General features: G+C 33.0%; 1 protein-coding gene across 1 annotated transcript; it reads right to left on the bottom strand.

The window, feature by feature from the left end:
• Positions 1-378: 378 nt before the first annotated feature.
• On the bottom strand, positions 379-19584 carry LOC106054473 (protein lin-9 homolog). Its single transcript, XM_013210349.2, has 17 exons — positions 19531-19584; positions 12898-12930; positions 12699-12730; positions 11831-11935; positions 11535-11710; positions 11252-11377; positions 10970-11127; positions 9517-9650; positions 9232-9369; positions 8931-8963; positions 8730-8837; positions 3837-3917; positions 3404-3529; positions 3072-3170; positions 2618-2704; positions 2408-2502; positions 379-688 (listed from the first exon to the last, which is right to left on the bottom strand). Exons 1-17 carry the CDS (start codon positions 19553-19555, stop codon positions 583-585), a joined length of 1662 nt encoding a protein of 553 aa, XP_013065803.1. The 5' UTR covers positions 19556-19584; the 3' UTR covers positions 379-582.
• Between the last annotated feature and the right edge of the window lie 471 nt (positions 19585-20055).

The raw sequence follows: 20055 nt of genomic DNA, 5'->3' as shown, positions 1-20055 counted from the left end.
AACTAGGATCAAACTCTAAAACTTATGACTTGATAGTTTCTAAGTTTAGAAGAGATATGATGCAAAAACAATGACTAAAAACTAGGAAGTCTTTCTTATGGTGTAGGATAAGGGATTAAATAATTCAACTTGATGATCAACAAAAATCTTGTGATGCTGAACTAGCATCTCCAGTCAAACTTGCTCTGAATTCTAGCGCTTTGGACAAATATTTTTCTTGCTTTGTGCTATACTTACTTTAAAATGTGTGCTCATAGTGTACAAGTTCATTATTGTTAGACCTCATTGCTTTTTACAGGACAATCCTAACAGTTTAAATGTGTGAAGGCTCATGAAAGAATTCTTTATAATTATTTGAATCAAATAGAACAGAATCACTAAAAATGCAACATAATTTATTGATAATAAATTACAAATCCAATGTTTCATTATTGCTAAATAAATCAATAACATGAGATGTTCTATTTTGACCTTGAGGAAAGGCGAGGTTTGAGAACAAACATGATAAAAGGCATGATAAATAATACAATTATGAAATGACAAATTAACAATAACTTTACACTGCAACATCAGTCAAATGTGCTATAACTTTGTCCTGCTTGATGATGCAAAGGCATGAAGATTTCCCATCTGACTTAAACCACTTTGTATGTGATTAATGTGAATTTCTACATTATTTTGAAAGACACTGAAAATAGAGAAATACATTTCTTTAGTTCTTGATGCCCTCAATGTATAACTTTGGCATATCAACATTATCAGTCAAAATGTCAAACACTGGTTTTGTATACTATCAATGACTATAATAAGATTCCTGGTCTAGCACATCAAGTTGGTATATAGAATAGTCAAATGTTCTGTCACTAACAACCTGGGTCCAATTTAATGGATGCTTCTAATTTTTTTTTTTTTTACAATTGCAACTATTACTATTAATTAGATTATTACTCAAGCATTTGTTATACAACATACATAGGAAGCAGCTCAAACACAAAAGGTGCCAGTGGGTTAATTAAAGTTATGTCAAACATACTATTGTTGGCCTCCTTCAGTCTGCCAGTGGGTTAATTAAAGTTACGTCAATTGTACGATTGTTGGCGTCCTTCACTCTTAGAACAACTATGGTACACCTTGTGGAGCACTTTTTCATGTGACTGTGTAGCCCTATTATGGAGACACGCTCCCGTCCAATCATACGATAAGCCTACACTAAATATGTTAAAACTTTTTTAAGTCCTGCAACTATAAGAGCCAGTGACAAGAGCCATGACTGATAGTAATATACTTAATGTAAATTGAGAGTCCCTGCCTGGCTCGGGGCACAATTGGAGCAATCTATCAAATTGGCCTAACGATAGCGCCGGTCACAGCTATGTTAAAATAAAAAAGTACTAGATATATACCTAAGCAAAACAAATTTTTAAAACTTTCACAACAACTCAAAATATCAGTGTTATTTCAATTGTGAGATAACCACAGGAGTCAAGTGAGTTATATCAATTCTGTAGTCTTCACATGTGTAATACATCTTACATTTACTTACTGCTACATTTGTATTGGTATCATTTCCTGAGAACTATTTTCTTGATGAATTAAATGGACAATGACTAAAAACAAAGTCAATATTTTACCTCCTGCCAACTTGTCTTAGTCAAATTTCTTAAATGACATGATATTTGTAGTCTCAATTTATAACTTATAATATTACTAGTGCTTTACATGATGAAAAGAAATACAGAAGACCAGAAAAAACAAACAAAAAGAAAAAAAAAGTTTTTAAAAATATGACAGCAACAACAATCACAGTAATGAGATGTAAAGATTTCAACATTTTGTATATAGATAAATATTTAAAGTAGAGCAGAAACTATGTGAAAGTGTCAGAAACCAACAATCTTAGTTTTCATTTCTTCTTTTTAGTATAAGATGAGATGAAGGTTGGTCAATGTAACAGAGGTGCCCCACAGAAACGCTTTAAAGACCAGCTTAGGCACTAAATTGCTTTAACTGACATAAAAGAGAGCACCTGGTTGCATGTGGCTTCAGAATGAGACAGCTGATGAGGTCACTTACAAAGACAGTGGGATTTACATTCAAGACCAAAAGAAAATCAGCTTCAGAGGAAAAACATAAATGGCGAAAAGAAAATGTAAATGCAGCTGGGGCTGCGTAGTAATGGGAAATACTGCATTCCTTATTAATCTTCAGGCTTATTAGCAGTAGTATAAATAAAGTAATAATAAAATATTTTTTATGAAAAAAAAACCTTAAGCTTTTCTAGAAAAATTAGTAATTTTTTTTTAAACTAGCTTAATTGTATTAAGAAACAAAAACAATTTTTAGCAAATCCAACATAGCTATTAAGAGAATGATCACTATAAAAACTGTAAAGGAATATCTCACTTACTTTATATTGTTGGCATCTAGTCGACTTTTGATTGACTGTAAACTTTCTTGAAGACAACCAAATTCAAATGAACTGTTTTCATTCTCTGAGAACGTCTGTAAGCAAATTTTATCAACCCATTATTTATATTCTTTGACAAGACACATGTTTAGAGTTTAATTTTTTTTTTACAAGATGGATGTAAAATGCACAAAAAAAGTGTGGGCTTACTCTTATTTGAAGCATTATAGATGTGAGATCTGACACTAATTTGAGAATTCTTTCATTATTTGCAGTACGCCGATTCTGTAACATGCCCTGGATTTCAAAATCAATATCATAAGAAACACATTACAAGTAAAAAACAGAAATGATGGTCTTTATGTTCCAGCTTGGCTTCATCTAGTCTAGCTCTAATTATAAAATAAAAATTAAAGTTCTGCTTTTTTATCTTTATTTCATCAAACATTTGGTCTGAACAGAAAAAAAAATCACTATTAGACTACTGTTATTATTCAAAGAGAGTGGAGAACTCTTCATTCCTGCAACATTTAGTGACCAGTAAACTCTTCATTCATGCAACATTCAGAGACCAGTAAACTCTTCAAGCAATATTTATTGGCCAGAAGACGAAGCTGAAATATATAACTATATCCTGTTGATGTTATATCCATTAATTTCTTACTCTGCATATTCTTGCCACCGTTTCCTCAGCTTCCATATCACACTTCCTTCGGATCTCAGATGGAGGCTCTGCTGGGGTCACTCCCTGTTCTGGAGCAATCTGTTGTTTTTAAAAAGTCAAATGCAAGTAACATGAATTTACTTAAAATATATATTTTTAAAATATGAGAAAAATATTTCAATCCTATAAAAACTGTTATAGAATCAAAGAGAATCCTATTGTAATCCAACTTACATCTAAACAAATGTATATTTTTAAAATATGAGAAAAATATTTCAATACTATAAAAACTGTTATAGAATCAAAGAGAATCCTATTGTAATCCTACTTACATCTAAACAATAAGTTTGCACTCCATTGAGATAATCATTCAGATCTTTGTTCAACTTCTCCAGTTCTAATACAATTCCTGCATAGGTTTTTTGAAAGCCTAATGTAATTGGTTCTTGAAAGGATCTCTGTGGAATTATTGTCAATGTATCTCATGTCTATTGTATAGTAATTCCAAATATTACATATAATTTCAAAATTTGTCCTGATTAATTTTTCTTATATTAAATTTCTATACGAAAACAATATGACAAATATTTTTAACATACAAAAAAAAAATAATATTCAAGCACAGATAGAGTCTCTGTTTAGAGATAGAAATCTGTTTTGCACAATATGAGCTTGTATTATTGTGTTAAATGTCTTAAGCCCAAAATCTATTTGTTACTGTGCATATACTTATACAAAATATAACTTAATACTCCCAATACAAACCTTTTTCTCAGCTGCACTGTTCATATCACTTAGCTGTTTGATCCAATCCTTTTTCACCTGCAGTATTTTTGATAACCTAGTCTGAAATTTTTTTTTAATGTAAATGAAAAAAGGCCTATACCAGTAAATAACAAGTGCTTATTTAAATGATAAAATATTAGTATTTAAATAGTGAAGAATGGTTGTCATAAATTTATTTTTTTAAAAATACATAAAATTATGAATAAAAGTATGGAACACACTATCAAGCAAAGACCTAAAAGGCTGATGAATCATTCATCTATCCCATGACTTTTGTTGTAGGGTAGATGTGACAGTTTGCCTAACAAAATCTGTTCAACTATTCCTCATTCTTAGTAGGATATCAAGACAAAGGCTGATCCATTCTTTGACATTATCTAGCCAGCTTTTGTTTTGACCAACTTTTCTTAACTCAGGGCAGCTCTATACAGTTGATGATACTTGTTTGGAAAAAAAAGGGGACCTTCATGCTATGCCCTTAGAATATCATTCATAGCTTATAGTAACATATAAAGCTTACACTCCCAGCCTCAGAGAAACAATGGAGCCACAAATGAAGCAACAATAGTTACAAGTTTAGGGTCAACACAGGGTTTCCCCACGATTCTGACACTATATATATATATATAGTATTTCAGGAGATTTTTAATACTTAATTATGTGTTTAACATAGTAACAGAAGCTTTTTTGAAATTACTATCAGGTTTAGGAGTAACAAAATTTTATTGAAACCCTGTTAATTTTATGCTCTGCGGGTGGTAAATTGTATAAAAAATTCTTCTTTAATTGTTAATATCTCAATTTTTTGGTTTTTTTTTTTAAATCGGCTCTATTAATATGTAGTATATATATACTTAAACACAAATACACAATTACAATACAATAGGACAAGTGATTTAAAAAAAAATAAAAAACAAGAATGTGCATGTCATGAAAAAATTTATTTTGAGAAAAATGGGTTTTAAAGTTTATTCTAAAGAGATATGAGACATTTGACTTTTCACAACAATGAAATTTATTTTTTTAAGCAAATTAACAATAGGACATAGAAATAAAGATTAAGCAAACAGAAATTATAACATTTTTAAAGTTTAAAATGACTCCCCCCCCCCCCCCCCAAACCATACCATAACCAATTATTTATTTAGAAAAAAAAAAAAAAAAATGCCTAGTAAATAAACCCAAGACCGGGAAGAGACCATCAAAAAGCTAGCAAGAGACCGTGGAGAGTGGCGTGTTTTTGTCCAGGCCCTCCCTATATTCCTCAAGGAACTCAAAGGAGTGATGATGAAATAAATACAAGGCTATAAAATAAATTTTTTTAACAATATCACTCAACATAATAATAAGGATTGACCATTATTAATAAAATAAAATAGCAAAATCATGTAAATATATATATTTAAATGTCTGCACCACCAGGGATGTATTGGGGACCACCCTCCTGTTGTTCGATTCTTTGCCTTTCACGTTCTTCTGCTTGCTTCCTTGTTAGCCTTTTTGTTTCATTTTTTTCAATGCATCTCTGGGCTTTTGAGATTTTGTTACAATCTCTCTTGAGCCCCAATGACTTTGACTGTATGCCAGTCTTAATATTTAGGTGGCTCAAGAAAAGTTGGGATGCCTTGGAGCCCATATTAAACTCACCAACACCTACCCCTACAGAGACTTCAAGTCTCTTTCTTCCCACAAATAAATGCTTAGGGCACCGACTCCGTATCAAAGCATGGATTGACTCATTAACATTTTAATTCTGCCCTAAGATGCAACGTTGTAACAATTCATCCTGTGTCATTCATTCAAACACAAGATGAATATGCTCAGCCACTAGGGGGGAAAGATATGTTGTCATTTCTTTTTCATGTGACCCTGCAGGTTGGTTGCTAGCCAAGGCTCTCTGGTAAAAGCACCAAGAAGATTTGCCAGCAGGACAGTCACTGTGCATAGGATTATCATCCGAAGATGTAGTGATAATGTGTGTCCTATATTGCCTTTCTCATCTGAGGAATAGTGGTGCTTGAGCGTAATGCTTTAGTAAAATATATTTGCAATTTATTGATTTTAGGTTGGGTAAGTTTACTTTCCTCATTACCACCAAGAGTTATTTTTTGCTTTTTTTGTTGTATCTACCACATTCCTCAGAGCTGTTCCCAATCTTTTTGAAACATGATTGAGGCATTCTCTCTTTTCAACAAGAAGGTCAAGGTATGGGTTTTGCTCATGGATGGCTTTTATGGTATTGTGTCTCCATCTGAAATGACACTTTTATACCTGAAGCCATGTTTTTCAACTGATCGTGACCACATAATCACTGCAGCTTGCTGCTCCATGCTTCCACTAGAGCCAAAGTGATTTATATCACAAGACAGTTTGTGTGCATTGTACCACAGCTGGTACTTGACAGGGTCCTCTAGTTTCAAAGAGTTTCCTGTCTTGGCACAAACATGACTGTGCTTAGACAGAACATGGTAATCTACTACAAGACCTGTTTTATTTTCTATTATGCACCCAACACCATATTTTGAGTCCCATCATACGACACATCAATGTCAATGACATGGATAGGCAGCTCTTACAGTACTGGCACTTTCTCTTAGCATCTGGTTTACATAGCCAGCAGACTGGCTAAAAACAAATTTAGTGTGTTGCCCAAATGATTTTATGTGAAGCACAGGCACATTCATTATTTCTGAAAATTTAGCAAGCCGTGCGTGACCCATACCAGTAGCCAAAGATGCTGCAACAACCTGTCTATTGACAGTATGGACCTTATCTGATTTAGGTGATGTAAAAGTGTCACCTTTTACCTCTTGGCAGGTTGTACAGAAAACCTGCAGATAAATGGCAAGCCCAGAGTTTTTTTTTGGGTCATGGGTTAGATCTAAGTTTTGTGTGCCACAAGATGGACACTGAAGATTTATAAAAAGTGATTTCAGTGATTCTAAGCAAACAAAAGTTGATGGCATAGCCATCCCCATACCTGTAATATTTTCCTCACTAAAAAAAGAAAGCTTACACTTAGATGCTGAAACAGTGGGTTCAACTATTGATGGGTTAGAAGTGGAGGCAGCAGTTTTTGGAGTGGTGGCTTCTTCTTCTTCGTTCTCATTGTTATGTTGGAGCGTTCAGATGACTAGACCAATACATGAGATGAACTGCGCAGTGGTTTCCAAATCAGGGAGCTCTCCATATAGTTTTCTTTCTATTGGGGTGTTTTGGGGCCAGTGTCTTATACAGGCCTCTTAGTAAAGAGAGCAGTTTTGGAGGACGTGGTCGGCATTCTCTGGTGATACTCCACATGGGCAGATTTCACTGGTTCCAATTTTGAGCTTCTGTTACATGTGTTGTTGCATTCTGTTGTGTCCGGTCCTGAGTCGAAAGATTAGACGTTGATCTTGTCGGGATAGCTTATAGTAAGCGTCATCTTTCTTGTGATTTGGGTGAGAGCTCGTCCATTTCTCCTTTATTTTATTTTCAAGGAGTGGTGGCTGATTTGAGCTGTTTTAGCCTTGCTTCTCTGGCAGCCGCAGTCTGATGCTTTCTTGACAGATGAGGTCTGGCATAGTTCTAAAATAAATGAGAAGGAGAAACAAAAATTTGAAATGAAAATGTTCAAAGGACAAGAACTAACTTGATTCCAATCATAATTCAAGATGTTCCTTAAACCTAAGTGACTGTCACTAGATCTATATCACATCTATGCAAGCTAAATCTAGAACTCTATTTTAATCTAGTACATCCAGTAGTGAGAAGTAGGTGAAGTAGGGATGATAAAATCTAGATATATCTAGATTATTTTAGATTAACTAATATTTTAGATAATTACTATATAGCCTATCAAGATCAAAACTAGATCTAGAATCTAGATCTAATTATAGAGATCTAGACCTTGATCAAGATATCTAGATCTGGATCTATATAGATTGTCTAGAATCTAGAATCACACGCGGTACTGGCTACTGTCAGTAATCTGTCTAATACTAAATAGCAATAGGCCTAGATGATAGATCTACATTTTAGATCTTCTTCTTCTAGCCAGCTTTATTGCCATGGGCTCTTTTGCAGACTGTGCCAAGGAAAAAAAGTGTGCTGTTTTCTTCAGTTGTTCAGCACATTTTAGATCTAAATATATTAATAAATGTATCCTGAAATAATCCTATTATTAAAATTAAGTTAACTGTAATTTGTTCTTACCTTGTTTGGTGAAATAAAATTATTAAATAACAAAAATAGATAATGCAATCCAATGAATCAAGAAGCACGCTTCACAAGGATGTTGACACACGCGCTATGCACTGTGGTCTAGAGTTACCATACGAAATCCAAGATGGCCGCCTGGAGACCAATCAAAATAAGCTTCTATGTAGTTGACTTACTAGAGCCAATCAAATATTAGTAAAAACCTTGATATATATACGTCATTTCTTGTGCTCTTGTTACTATAAATAGTTTTAGCTAGGAAAATCATCAGGAAAATGACGTAGTACGCAGTGTGATCTTTAAAACGATACCAAATTTGATACGGTTGTAGACAGGACACTTACATTACAGCGTGCTGAAATTTGTTGACTTTTTCAATGTTTTCAACAAATTTAGATACCCCTACGCTATTAAAACACGTTTTTAAGTATTAAAATGCAATATTTTCATAATTTGATGTATGACAAGCGATTCCTAATATATTTTCTATTAAAATATGCAGTTTTTGAAAAATCGATATTTTTGTCTAAAATCAACTATTTTTCGGTTTCATCGACCCCTTTAATAACTTCAGGAGATTTTCAGGAAATCGAAAGGAATCCTTTCAACTACTATGAATCTGAAAAGAAGCTTTTTTTTTTATTTCTAAACTCAACAATGTCTATGACTTACCACTAAGACCAGAAATTTAATTGGAAAACCTCCATAAGTTCCACCTTCCAAACTGACTAGCTTGCCTTTAAATGGTGACTGAGTCTCCATACCTTCAACTGGAGGAAACTATAATGTAAAAAAAACAACAACATTATATATGCTATTCTTATTGCAAACTTATATTTCATTGTTCTATTAATTAGATTTATTCATACTCACAGCTGGTCTTATTGAAACATCACCTCCATGTTGCTAAATAAAGATAAACACAAGACTTCATTACACAAAAGAACCATTAAATTGTCACATTAAAATACTTTTTGTTTTATAAACGTTTTGAATTAAGAAGTTAGAAACTGACTAATAACTATAATTTTTGTCTATTGTTTTTTTCTTTAATATTAAAAAACTATAGTCTATATGAAATGTTCAGGAGTTTTTTTCCCATTAGGAAAACAAAAAAAGTACATCTAAGTCTATATATAAAAAAAAAGGTATCAGAAGAAATAAAAGTACTCACAAAAGAAGCTGATTTAGTATGCACATAACCTGGAATAAATTTTGGTGCTATATTCTGAAATGTTGGTTTAGTAGCCCCCTGTCTTTTTGGTTTTTCTTGAAAGGCAGTTATAGGAATAGTGTCTGGAGGATCATCACTCTAAAATACATTCAGTAACAACAAAAGTTACAATTCTGAAATACATTCAGTAACAACATCGTTTACAACACTGAAATACAACTACATTTTAATTAATTGACATTCATTCTGTAATTTAGCTTTGTTGCAGACAGACATGTTGCCTACCCAGACTTCATAATCAGGTATTGAATGTGTTCCTAGACCTGGTCTATCAAATGTGACTCTATAGGAGTTGTCTGCTGTATCAAGAGCTGCTATTGTTCCAGTAAACAATCCATCCTGAGGTTTACGAAGTCTTGCTGCAAAAATGTTTATATTCTATTTTTAATCCAATGAAATAAATAAATTTTAAAAAATAATGAATGAAACTTAGCATAAAGAATAAGGTAAATAGACTTTATTCATATCTGCAACAATTAACTAATATTTGTCAGCCTTTTCTTTGTCAAATGGGACTCGTTCAAAACTAAAGGGAGAGTGGCCTTGGTACGATTTTTTATTCAATCCATAAACAGTTGCTCATCTTCATTAACTTAGTCATAACTCAAGGTGATTAGTTGAAAACAAAAGAGATATACTTTTCTTCTTACATTAATGCCTGATTAGTTGCAAGGCTTCAATGAATTAATCACAACTCAGGTGATTTTTCTAAGTGCAGGGATAAGGCTATTAATACTTGTATACATCACAGACCACATTTGCAAAATGAAAGACTCCACCAAGAGACTTTTTGGGCAGTTACCAAATGAAAACACCTCAAAGTAAACAAGTAAAACAATTCAAGGACATTCTCAAGGCCACCTCAACAAAAGTACTAGCATTAGCTGAAAGCTGAAGACAAAAAAAAAAAAACCATGGTAGCAAAAACTAAACTAAAGATACAATTCACAAAGGCATGAGCTACAAAAGTATGTTAAGTTTTAGTTGAATACTCCAAAGATAAACATGCAGGGGAACAGAAATGCAGAGCCAAGTACTCAACCTCTTGTGGATCATTAAAATATGTTACTATAACATAGGCGCTCAAATTTTTTTTCATCCAGGGACCCCTTTATAAAGTCAAGGCTTGCCACAGACCCCTAAGTGAAAACGCTACAACAATGCACATTATATATGTAACAAATGTAAAGAAAAACATTTTGTTGGAGTGTTTTTTTTTTAGGTTTATAACTTTTTGTTTAAAATCAAATTTTTAAAACATTAATGACTTGGATTAGGTTGATATGTTTGTCTGAAATGTTAGTTACAAACAAAATAAATCATCTGATCAATTTTAACAGTTACAGCCAAATATATATGTGAGCACACTGAAAAGTCACAACATAAAGGTCTATTGGCATACATTTCAAGAGGGTCTAGAAGACAATGAAAAACACAAACACATAACCTAATAAAGCCTAATAAAGAATCTACAAAATAATAATAATAATAATAAAAGCAGCAACAAACCCCTCACTTTAAATCTAATCTAAATATCTAAAAGATAACCTTTTGAGAGTGAAACAAAACAATAAAACAGCAATTATTTGCTTTCCCAATTTTGAAAACAAAATCGTATAGGATAGTTAAAAAAAAAGAATAAATGTAATGTAGGACTAAAAGAATCCTCTGTTCCTACCTGTAACTTTGTTGCCAACTACTAAATGCAGAGGAATTTCATCAGGTAATTCCTTTATAGAGTTAAATTCCAAAGTTTTTCTTTGTTGTAGTTGTCTGATTTTATCTCTCCTTTCTTCTAAGACTGCCCTCTCCTCAGCTAAGAATGCTGGAGAGCAACTAAATAAAGAAGACAATAGTTTTAGTGATTTCTTTAAATATAAATTTTTTAAGTTACAGACAATAAATCTGTTGATTTTTGTTTAAAGCACATAAACATTTTGAAAAAAAATTAAATACTTACCGCCTAGGTTTACCCATAAGCCTTCGAATCTTATTCCATTCCACTCTCCGCAATTTTTTACATTTTAACTGTGGGAAAGACTCTCGCAGACAAATACAAAAATCATTTTCACCTAAAAAGAGAGGGCTGCAAAAAAGAAAAAAAATCTAAATATAAAAATATTGCAAAAAAAAATAATTTAATGCCAATCGCTTCCTTACTATAATCATCATTACTTCAAAATAAAAATCTATTGACAATCTTTAATATGACTTAGTTATAAACAAAAGAGCTTTTAACTTACGCATCAATATTGGAATAAAACCACTCATAACACACCCATTTGTGAGCTTTAGGCAATTTTAGCAGATTTCTCAATCTCATGCCTGTCGCCTGGGCAATCCTCTTATCAAGGCCACTAAAATGAGCAGGAGGTGGAGGAACAACTGGAACAGCAACATATACTTGTGGTGGTATTGGCTGCATTAAAAACATAAATCACAGTCTGTATATTGTTATATACTACAGAACTAAAAATTTCTTTTAATTTTTATAAAAAGCCAGTTCAACAAGACTAATTAAAATGAAAGACCTACTCACAGCTGGTTGTTGTATAACTCTTCTTTTAGGAGTTCTGCTAACCTGGTAATCTGTATCTTCATCTTCATTAAAGAACCTACTATTCTTTTTCCTGATTCTGGAAGGCTAGACAAGCAAATATTATCGCAATTTAGTATGCACTATTCATCTAAAGTATCTACAATATATATAAATAAAAGCTACAAATGCAGACAAGATCTAGTGTGAGGAACATTATGTAATGAAGAAAGTTGGGCCCCAATGAGGAACATATGCCATATGGTTAAAGTTGGTCAACAATTTTGCATGTATGTACAAAAATGTAATTTCTTCTTCGACTAGCCAGTGTGTTTGTTTTTTTGTTGCTGAGCTATAAACTTTTGTGCAGTATGTGTCAAGGAAAAGTAGCGTGCAGTTTTTTAAAAATACTAACAAGTGGGGTGTTTGGGGTTTATTTTGTTAAGGTGTAAATTTGAAGGGTAAAATATATAAGGAAATCTTGGTGGTCCACTTAATAGTAATTAGAATAATTAAAAATTCAAACTACAAAGTAACATTATTATATTTATAAATATTTCAAATTTAGATCTATATCTTTTGAGTCTTCTATTGGACTTCATCACCCTTGTTGGAATAACTTGCAGACATAGTCTTGCTTTGAGACTACATAGCATATAGAGCTAGATTTATTTGCTAGTCTAGAACTAGGAAATAAACCTAAATGAAAGATTCTAGATACAGATCTAGAATCAGCTAAATATTTAGATCAAGATCACAGTCATAGTTGATCAAGATTCCACATACCTGTACTCATCTATATTGATTATAGATGTCTATCATGTATTTTGTGGTCTTAATAAAATAATTGATGCAAAAACAATGAACTTACATAATGACCAGTTCTCTGTGGTGAACTTAACCCTGAGAAAGAAGAAAAAAAGTATATATTTAAAACATAATAGAAATTAAACTAGCTGTAGGTAAATGACTGAAATAATACAAGTATTGACCCAGAAGTAATATAATATAATAGGATTTTCAAGCATAGTGGTCACATTATGTGTATAATCTAACAGTAAAATAGTTACCTTCCTTTAAGCTGACCAGTGCTTGAGCTGAGCCTGGAAAAAAGTGTATCATGTTTTTCAGTTTATTTTGTTGTAGGGTATCTTTTACTGTTTACTTTAAATAGAATCTTTGTTTTATTTACATTATATACATGGTAGGTAGATAAGAACTATTACAATTCTTAAACTATGGATGTTTTTCTAGACTATTAGTTAACTGGGCTTTGATCTACTGGAATGGAAGCAATTTAATACATAAAGGTCAAGGTCAATATAATTCAGTCTATTTGGTGGACATATTTTGTGCATGTCAGGTCTAGACTATATTCATTTTTGAACAATTTGAGCAACTAAATTTAATAGGAATTAATCTTGGTTGTAATTAAAAAAGAGGACATAAATTTACTTATCTTTATTTTAATGCATTAAATAAAACTAAACTAAACTACACTCATTCCACTTGCGCTGCTTTCGAAGGATCTTATAAATAACATGGAAAGAAAGAGTGTGTAATACTGAGATCCTCGCGAGAATGGGCCTTCCCAGCATCTTTACAGTCCTCAGGCAACGCCGCCTGCACAGCTCGGACATGTTCGCTGGATGGAGGACAATCGCATCCCAAAAATCATTATGTAAGGGCAACTTGTGTCTGGCTCAAGAAAAACTGGTTGCCCCCACCTCCGTTATGTGGATGTGATAAAATGGGATTTAAAATCAGTGAACATTGATACTGACCATTGGGAAGACATAGCCTTAGACTACACTAGTTAGAGAGAGACAGTGACCAAGAAAGCTATGGACAGCTAGAAAACATGGGCCTCAGCTCTTGAAGAAAAGCATACCACACAGAAAATGGCCAGCTCCTCTACCACCAAAGAGAAAGCCACCTTGACCTGCAATATATTTGGACAGGAGTGTCTCTCCAAAATAGGGCTCCACAGCCATAAGAAAAAGTGTTCGAGATGAACCATAGTCGTTCTACGACTGAAGGAGGCCAATATATAAATAAAAATTATCAATGAGAAGCTAAGATATTTATTTGTTTTTTCATATAGATCTAGTCTTGACTTTAATTAATAGAAAGCTGTTCTTAATTTTATAACTTTCAGCTTTTAAAAGTTGTCTTATCTGAGCTCCAGACTCTAGATTTTGAGTCTAGATCTAGAATCTATCAATAATGGAAATATAAAAATGAATAGTCTTGAATTTTGTTGAATATTAGGTTGGAGGCAGTATGTGGAGTGCTATATAAATTAGTAAATATTAGTATTTATAAATAATGTAATTTATGTGGTATTGTAGAGTAGAGTAGACCTATGTTCTAACCATCCTAACCCTAGCCTAAGTTTAGATAGTCTCACTATCTAACTACTAAAAAAATTAAAATCTTATGATCTATCTAAATTTTTCGATTTAAAATAGATCTATACTACTATGAATGATATCTAGATCTAAATCTATCTAGATTCTAGATGACTAGAATCTATATCTATTTTTTTGTCTAATTAGATGACATATATCACATCTATAGATTATAAATAGAATTAAAATAGAGAACTAAATAATAAGTCTTACAATTTATAAGTTATTCTACTCTTGACCTAAATCTATAATATAGTTATATTATATAAAAAGTTCCAAACATGACTATTTAACAAAAATGTACTTTTTATGTACCAGTGAAGCTATAGTAACATATTTGGTATCATAGTAAAAGTGAATGAATGGAGAATGTGAAAATGTAAACATCTTTCTATTTAAATATAAGATACAAATTATAATCTAAATAATATGACCCTCAGAAAAAAAATGGATGCCAGCTTTAGAACTTCTGAGACCTAAATATAGATTTTCATCTTTGCATTACTGTTGAAACAGCATATTAGTCTATTTACAGATTTTTTAAAAAGATATGTGATAAAACAGTCAATAAAAGATGATGAATCCCTGATTATAGTATAATTTTACCTGGCTTTTTAGTCAAAAAAAGAGAAAAAATATTGCACCTTTCATTACTACCAATAACAATAGATACCAGTACTAAATCTATCAATCAAATGCACTCAAATATTATGTACATTTGAATCAATGGGATATAGATCTAGATTTGTCTTCTTTTTATTTATTCTAATACTAGACCAGTGCAAGACATAGGCTAGCGAGAGATCAAAGCGTAAATCTCTAACTAGCTGAAGGACAATAAAATTTCTAATTCATTTTACCTAAGATCTAGACTTCTAGACCTAGTTCATTATTACAGTTCCTTTGTGATAAATTATGGATCTAGAATAGTTTTAAATTTCACTTTAATCCAGTAGTAAACCTTTTGGAGTACTTACAAGACAGAGTGCAACTTGAACCAGTATAGTCAATAAGTCATGGTGATGATTTTTACCAATAAACAATACTAAATAACAATTGCTAGAAAATATACCAAGAAAAGGCCCAGCATGGTGGATGAATATTGGATTTAGATCTACCATTTCTGTTTTTTTCATTCATCTTACACTTAGATGTATAGGGATCTACCCAGGTGTAAAGATAATAGGGATCTACCCAGGTGTAAAGATAAAAGCATCTTAGATATAGTCAATCTTGATCTACATTCCAGACCTAGCCCTTGGCTAAGGCTAAGGCCTAAGCACAATACTAGATCTAAATCTAAATGATTAAAATGATAATAATGTCCAAGTCTGCTTCATACTATGCTAAATCTAGATCAATATCTAAATCTTCATTATTACTATTCATAGAAGTATAAATAGAACAATTATAAAGCTTCTTCAGTAGTAATAATTGTGGGTGTGTCTTGGACTAGCATAGCCATGATATACATATATATTATAGGTTATAGATTTGTACAGATAAACAATGTACACTAAAAAAAAAAAAAAAAAGGAAAATGGGGAAAAAATGCCCACAGTGGATGATTATTTGATGCAGATCTACCATTCCCTTTCTTTTTATTTATCATAAGCTTAGGGCTTAGATCTAGAGTCTGATAATCAGATATATATATCTAGAATCTAGATCTAGAGTCTAAGTCTAGAGATAAAAGCTTAGATCTAATCAACCTCGATCTACACTCTACACCTAGCCTACTGACAACAATAGATTATATCTAAATACTAATAATATAGAATATAGATATACAGAATCTAAATACGCTAATAGAAATTTAGACCTACCTGGATCTAATCTATATATATCTATATCGAATTCTTCATTATTACAAATTATTTGTGATAAATTTTAGAATAATTATAAAGTTTCTTCAGCAGTAAACATTGTGGGTGTGTCTTGGACTAGCGTAGTCATGGGGATGTTTTTTTTACATGGTAAAAAAGTAAAAAATAAATGTCTAAATAAAGCCAAAAGCTTCTAATTTCTATGTAAACAAAGTATGAAGAACTCTTTTATAAGGTAAAAATAGTCCCACTATTGTTAGTTAAAAATTTTTAATTAAAAATGCAACGAAACAAAGGTAGGGTAAGAACATCTATGGGATAGACGTTCTGTGCGTTTAGGGGAAGACAAGACCGTCTATGGGATAGACGCTTCGCACTGAATGAGTTAAATTAATTATAGATCTAAATAGAGATCTTAAAGTAGTCTAGAACTTGTTCTTTAACAATTAATGTAGATCTAGAAAATCTAGATTCTAGATCAGCAATTCTCAACCTTTTTAGTTCCATGACCCCTTTCTACTATTGTCCACTATGCGGCGATCCCCAGCCATAAAATCATGGTTTTGCTAATGATATAAAATCCTAACCATAATGTAAATATCTGATAGAATTACCAAATCTGAATGTTTAATCACCAAACTATACATATTCATGTTTATAACTAATTACAAATAACTGAGACTGTAATTTTATGACTTGCATTTATTTAATTTTATATCGTTATCAATATATTCCTTTTTTATACTTATGTGGTAATTTTAAAACAAAGCATTTTGTCACACCGTTTGATGGATCCTAATTTAAACTGTTACAAATAAATACTTATTAAATGCTGCGACAATCACAAAGTTTGGAATGATTATGATTCAGTTGTTCGCATCATCTATTCTCGAATGACAATTATATTTTTAAAAAATAGTAACTACCCAAGAAAACTTTTGTACAATGTCAAGTTTTTTTTTTAGACAAAAATTTATTTTTCCGATGGTCTTAGGCGACCCCTGGAAAATTGTGATTCAACCCCCAAAAGGGTCAGGAACCACAGGTTGAGAACCCCTGTTCTAGATCAACTCTTTAATCTCTTGGTAAATTTTAACTAAAAAAAAAACTATTTAAAAAAATAAATTTTATTTCAATTTATGATTACTCATTGGTCTTGGACATAACATATGATTAGATTTTTTTAATGCTAGCTAGATGGTAGATCTAGACCTAGAATCTAAATCTAGTTACCTTGCCTTAACTTAAATCTCTAGTACTACTATTTACTATAGTAAATAGATTTATGTAGATATCTTAATCTATACTGACTATAATCTATATATATATATACTATAATGGAGCCAACAACACTCTACTGGATAAAGAGGTGTATGGGGTATCTAGGAGAAGTAGCACCTCTAGTGGACAGGCAGTCGTACCCTCTTTTTGAGGGTAGCTTGGCTCACTCTTTGTCCCCACTCGGTACCAAACTCTCACCTGTGGCTCCCAGAAGCCATAGCACGCACAGCAGCCACACCCCGGAAACGGCTTTGACTGGCCGGCTAAACCAGGTAGAGGGTATCTGACATGTCCATGGCACTCAGTACACTGAGGTTCTGTCAAACCTAGCATGTGAAGTCTGGACTTGGCGGCCTGTGCAAAATGTCACAAAACTAGACTAATCAGACAGAAAGGCAAATACCAGCACAGTGCTGTGGAGCACTCAAGAGCAGGACAAGACACACAGAAAGTCTCTGGTCATCCACTGCACCCAAACTTGTCCCCAGACATCTTGACCAAATCTTGCTTCCGGAAAAGGATGGGCTTTAGGGCGAGAGAGTGAGGTCGACGTGTTGCGCAAATCCTCCTCACTTTAATCCAAATTCCAGCGCAAGTCACTTGTCATCCCCCCCCCAAAAAAAACAAAACCAAACCAAAGTCCTGTGGCGACAGGCAAGCAGTGAAACTGGATAAAGACATAAACAACAGGATAGCCAAGGCAATGGCCACCAGAAAAGAGTCTGGGACAACATATTGCTGACTAACAGTACTAAAGTCCTAGTCTACTGGAACTGTATGTTGAGCACCTTGCACATGGTCAACCTACTCATGGCAGGAAAAAAAGCTGAATGTCTTCCACCTCCGATGCCTAAGGCGGATCTTTAAAATAAGGTGGCAAGATAACCAATGAGGAAGTGCTACAAAGAGCAGGGTGCCAGGGCATCCGCTCTGTTATCAGCAGCAGACGCCTTGGCTGGCTTAGCCACGTCAGTAGAATGCCAGTAGGTCGACTTCCACAGGACATCCTATATGGCGATCTAATAGAAGGCAGGAGAGCCGCTGGTCGCCCACTTTGACATTATACGGATGTATGCAAACGCGACATGAGGCTCTTCAAAATCGACACTGGCAGTTAGGAAGAGGTGGCACTGGCTGGATCCACATGGAGAGAGAGCATAAAGGAAGGGTCACGGATTGCAGATGTCATACACATACAGAAGCAGAAAGAAGGGTGAAAATGCAACGGCGCCTGGTGATTATATATGCCCAACCTGCAATCGCAGCTGTGTATCAAGGATTGGCCTCTTTAGTCACACAAGAAGGGAAAAGATTGTCTCGGGAGACGTAAAATGCCACAGAGAAATACTATAATAATATACTATCTAGATCTATTCTGTCTATACTATATTAATTAATTAATATAGTCTTTATAATGACTTTATATTAATTAATTAATATATAGTCTTAATTAGCTCTAAATAATGTTAATCACTGAATCAGTGAATCACAATTTTTCGATTATAATCGCTTTTTTACTTTCTTATTTTATGAATTTATGTCATCATGATTTATTCTAAATTAGAATATGAAATCTAGATCTACTCAAATAATGACAATATAACTAATTAAGTCTGAAATACTCTGAACTTCAGTGAAAAGTAACTGTAATGATATAATTGATAGATCTATATAATAATAATATGATCATAATGAGTTTGTAAATGATCTAAACAAGAGTATTTTTTGAGAGTGTCAGTGTGTAAAAAAATCATTTCTGTAACTCAGTGTAAGTCACAGTAAGTTAAGTTGAGCAAGTCATGATTTAATGTGACTTAATTTTATGTCAAATGTAATAATTTAGTAATAACAAAAAAATAAACAGTAACAATCAAAATGTTGAATGAGTGACAATAAATAAAAGTTGAATAATATAAATTAATATAATGATGATATGATCATAAATGATTAAATCATAATAAATCATAAAATGAGATTGTGACCTGTCACTGTGACTCAACTGTGAGTGTGATTGAGAGAAGATCTAGACTCTAGATCTAAATATAGATTATATCTAGAGTCTATCTACATCTTCAGATTTATTAATTGTTAATTTGTACATGTCTTTTCAAAAATGTGTGTGTATCCTTAATAAATCTATACTACAGATCTTATTAAAATAGCTAACGGTACTAAGTATGCTTACTCGCAACTGAGTCTTCGGACGCCATTTTGACGCGCCTCTATTTGAAAAGGTTAAGGTCACGTGATTTATTGGAAACCTCTTCAACTAAATAAATCACTAAAATAAATTGTTAGCTGCTTTTCATGTAAATTTTAAACAAGTTCTTCAAAAAAATAGATCGAGATCTAATATATTGTTACGCATGGGCGTAGCCAGGATTTTTTTTCGGGGGGGGGGGGGGTTTGGGGGGGGGATTTTTTCTCCGACCACGACCCCCCACCGGCGAAATTTTTTAAATATGTTATTATGTGTGTGTGTGTGTGTGTACATAATCTTTATTGCATTCTGACCCTTCATTCTTTCGGAAGACGTTTATTGTGCCCTAGAATAGGTTCTTCCATGAGTTAGTGGGAAAATTATAGATTCCCCGCCATTATTAGCAAGGGGGTCTGGGGGAGCGCTAGGAGCTCCCCCAGCGCGGGGCGAAGCCCCGCCGCCAAGCACTATTTCTGATATTGAAAGCCAACAAAATGCATATTCTAAGGT

Source organism: Biomphalaria glabrata, chromosome 10 (assembly GCF_947242115.1).
Source record: "Biomphalaria glabrata chromosome 10, xgBioGlab47.1, whole genome shotgun sequence".
Lineage (NCBI taxonomy): Eukaryota > Metazoa > Mollusca > Gastropoda > Planorbidae > Biomphalaria > Biomphalaria glabrata.
This window is presented reverse-complemented; position numbering and strand designations above follow the sequence as displayed.

Bases quoted from the DNA above. Each gene is read 5' to 3' on its own strand.
- LOC106054473 (XM_013210349.2), bottom strand. From the start codon at position 19,555: ATGGCGTCCGAAGACTCAGTTGCGA. The intron at 11,378-11,534 runs GTAAGTTAAAAG...TCTTTTTTGCAG, and splicing joins TTTTATTCCAATATTGATGC to CCCTCTCTTTTTAGGTGAAA. The intron at 3,530-3,836 runs GTTTGTATTGGG...ATAATTCCACAG, and splicing joins ACAGTGCAGCTGAGAAAAAG to AGATCCTTTCAAGAACCAAT.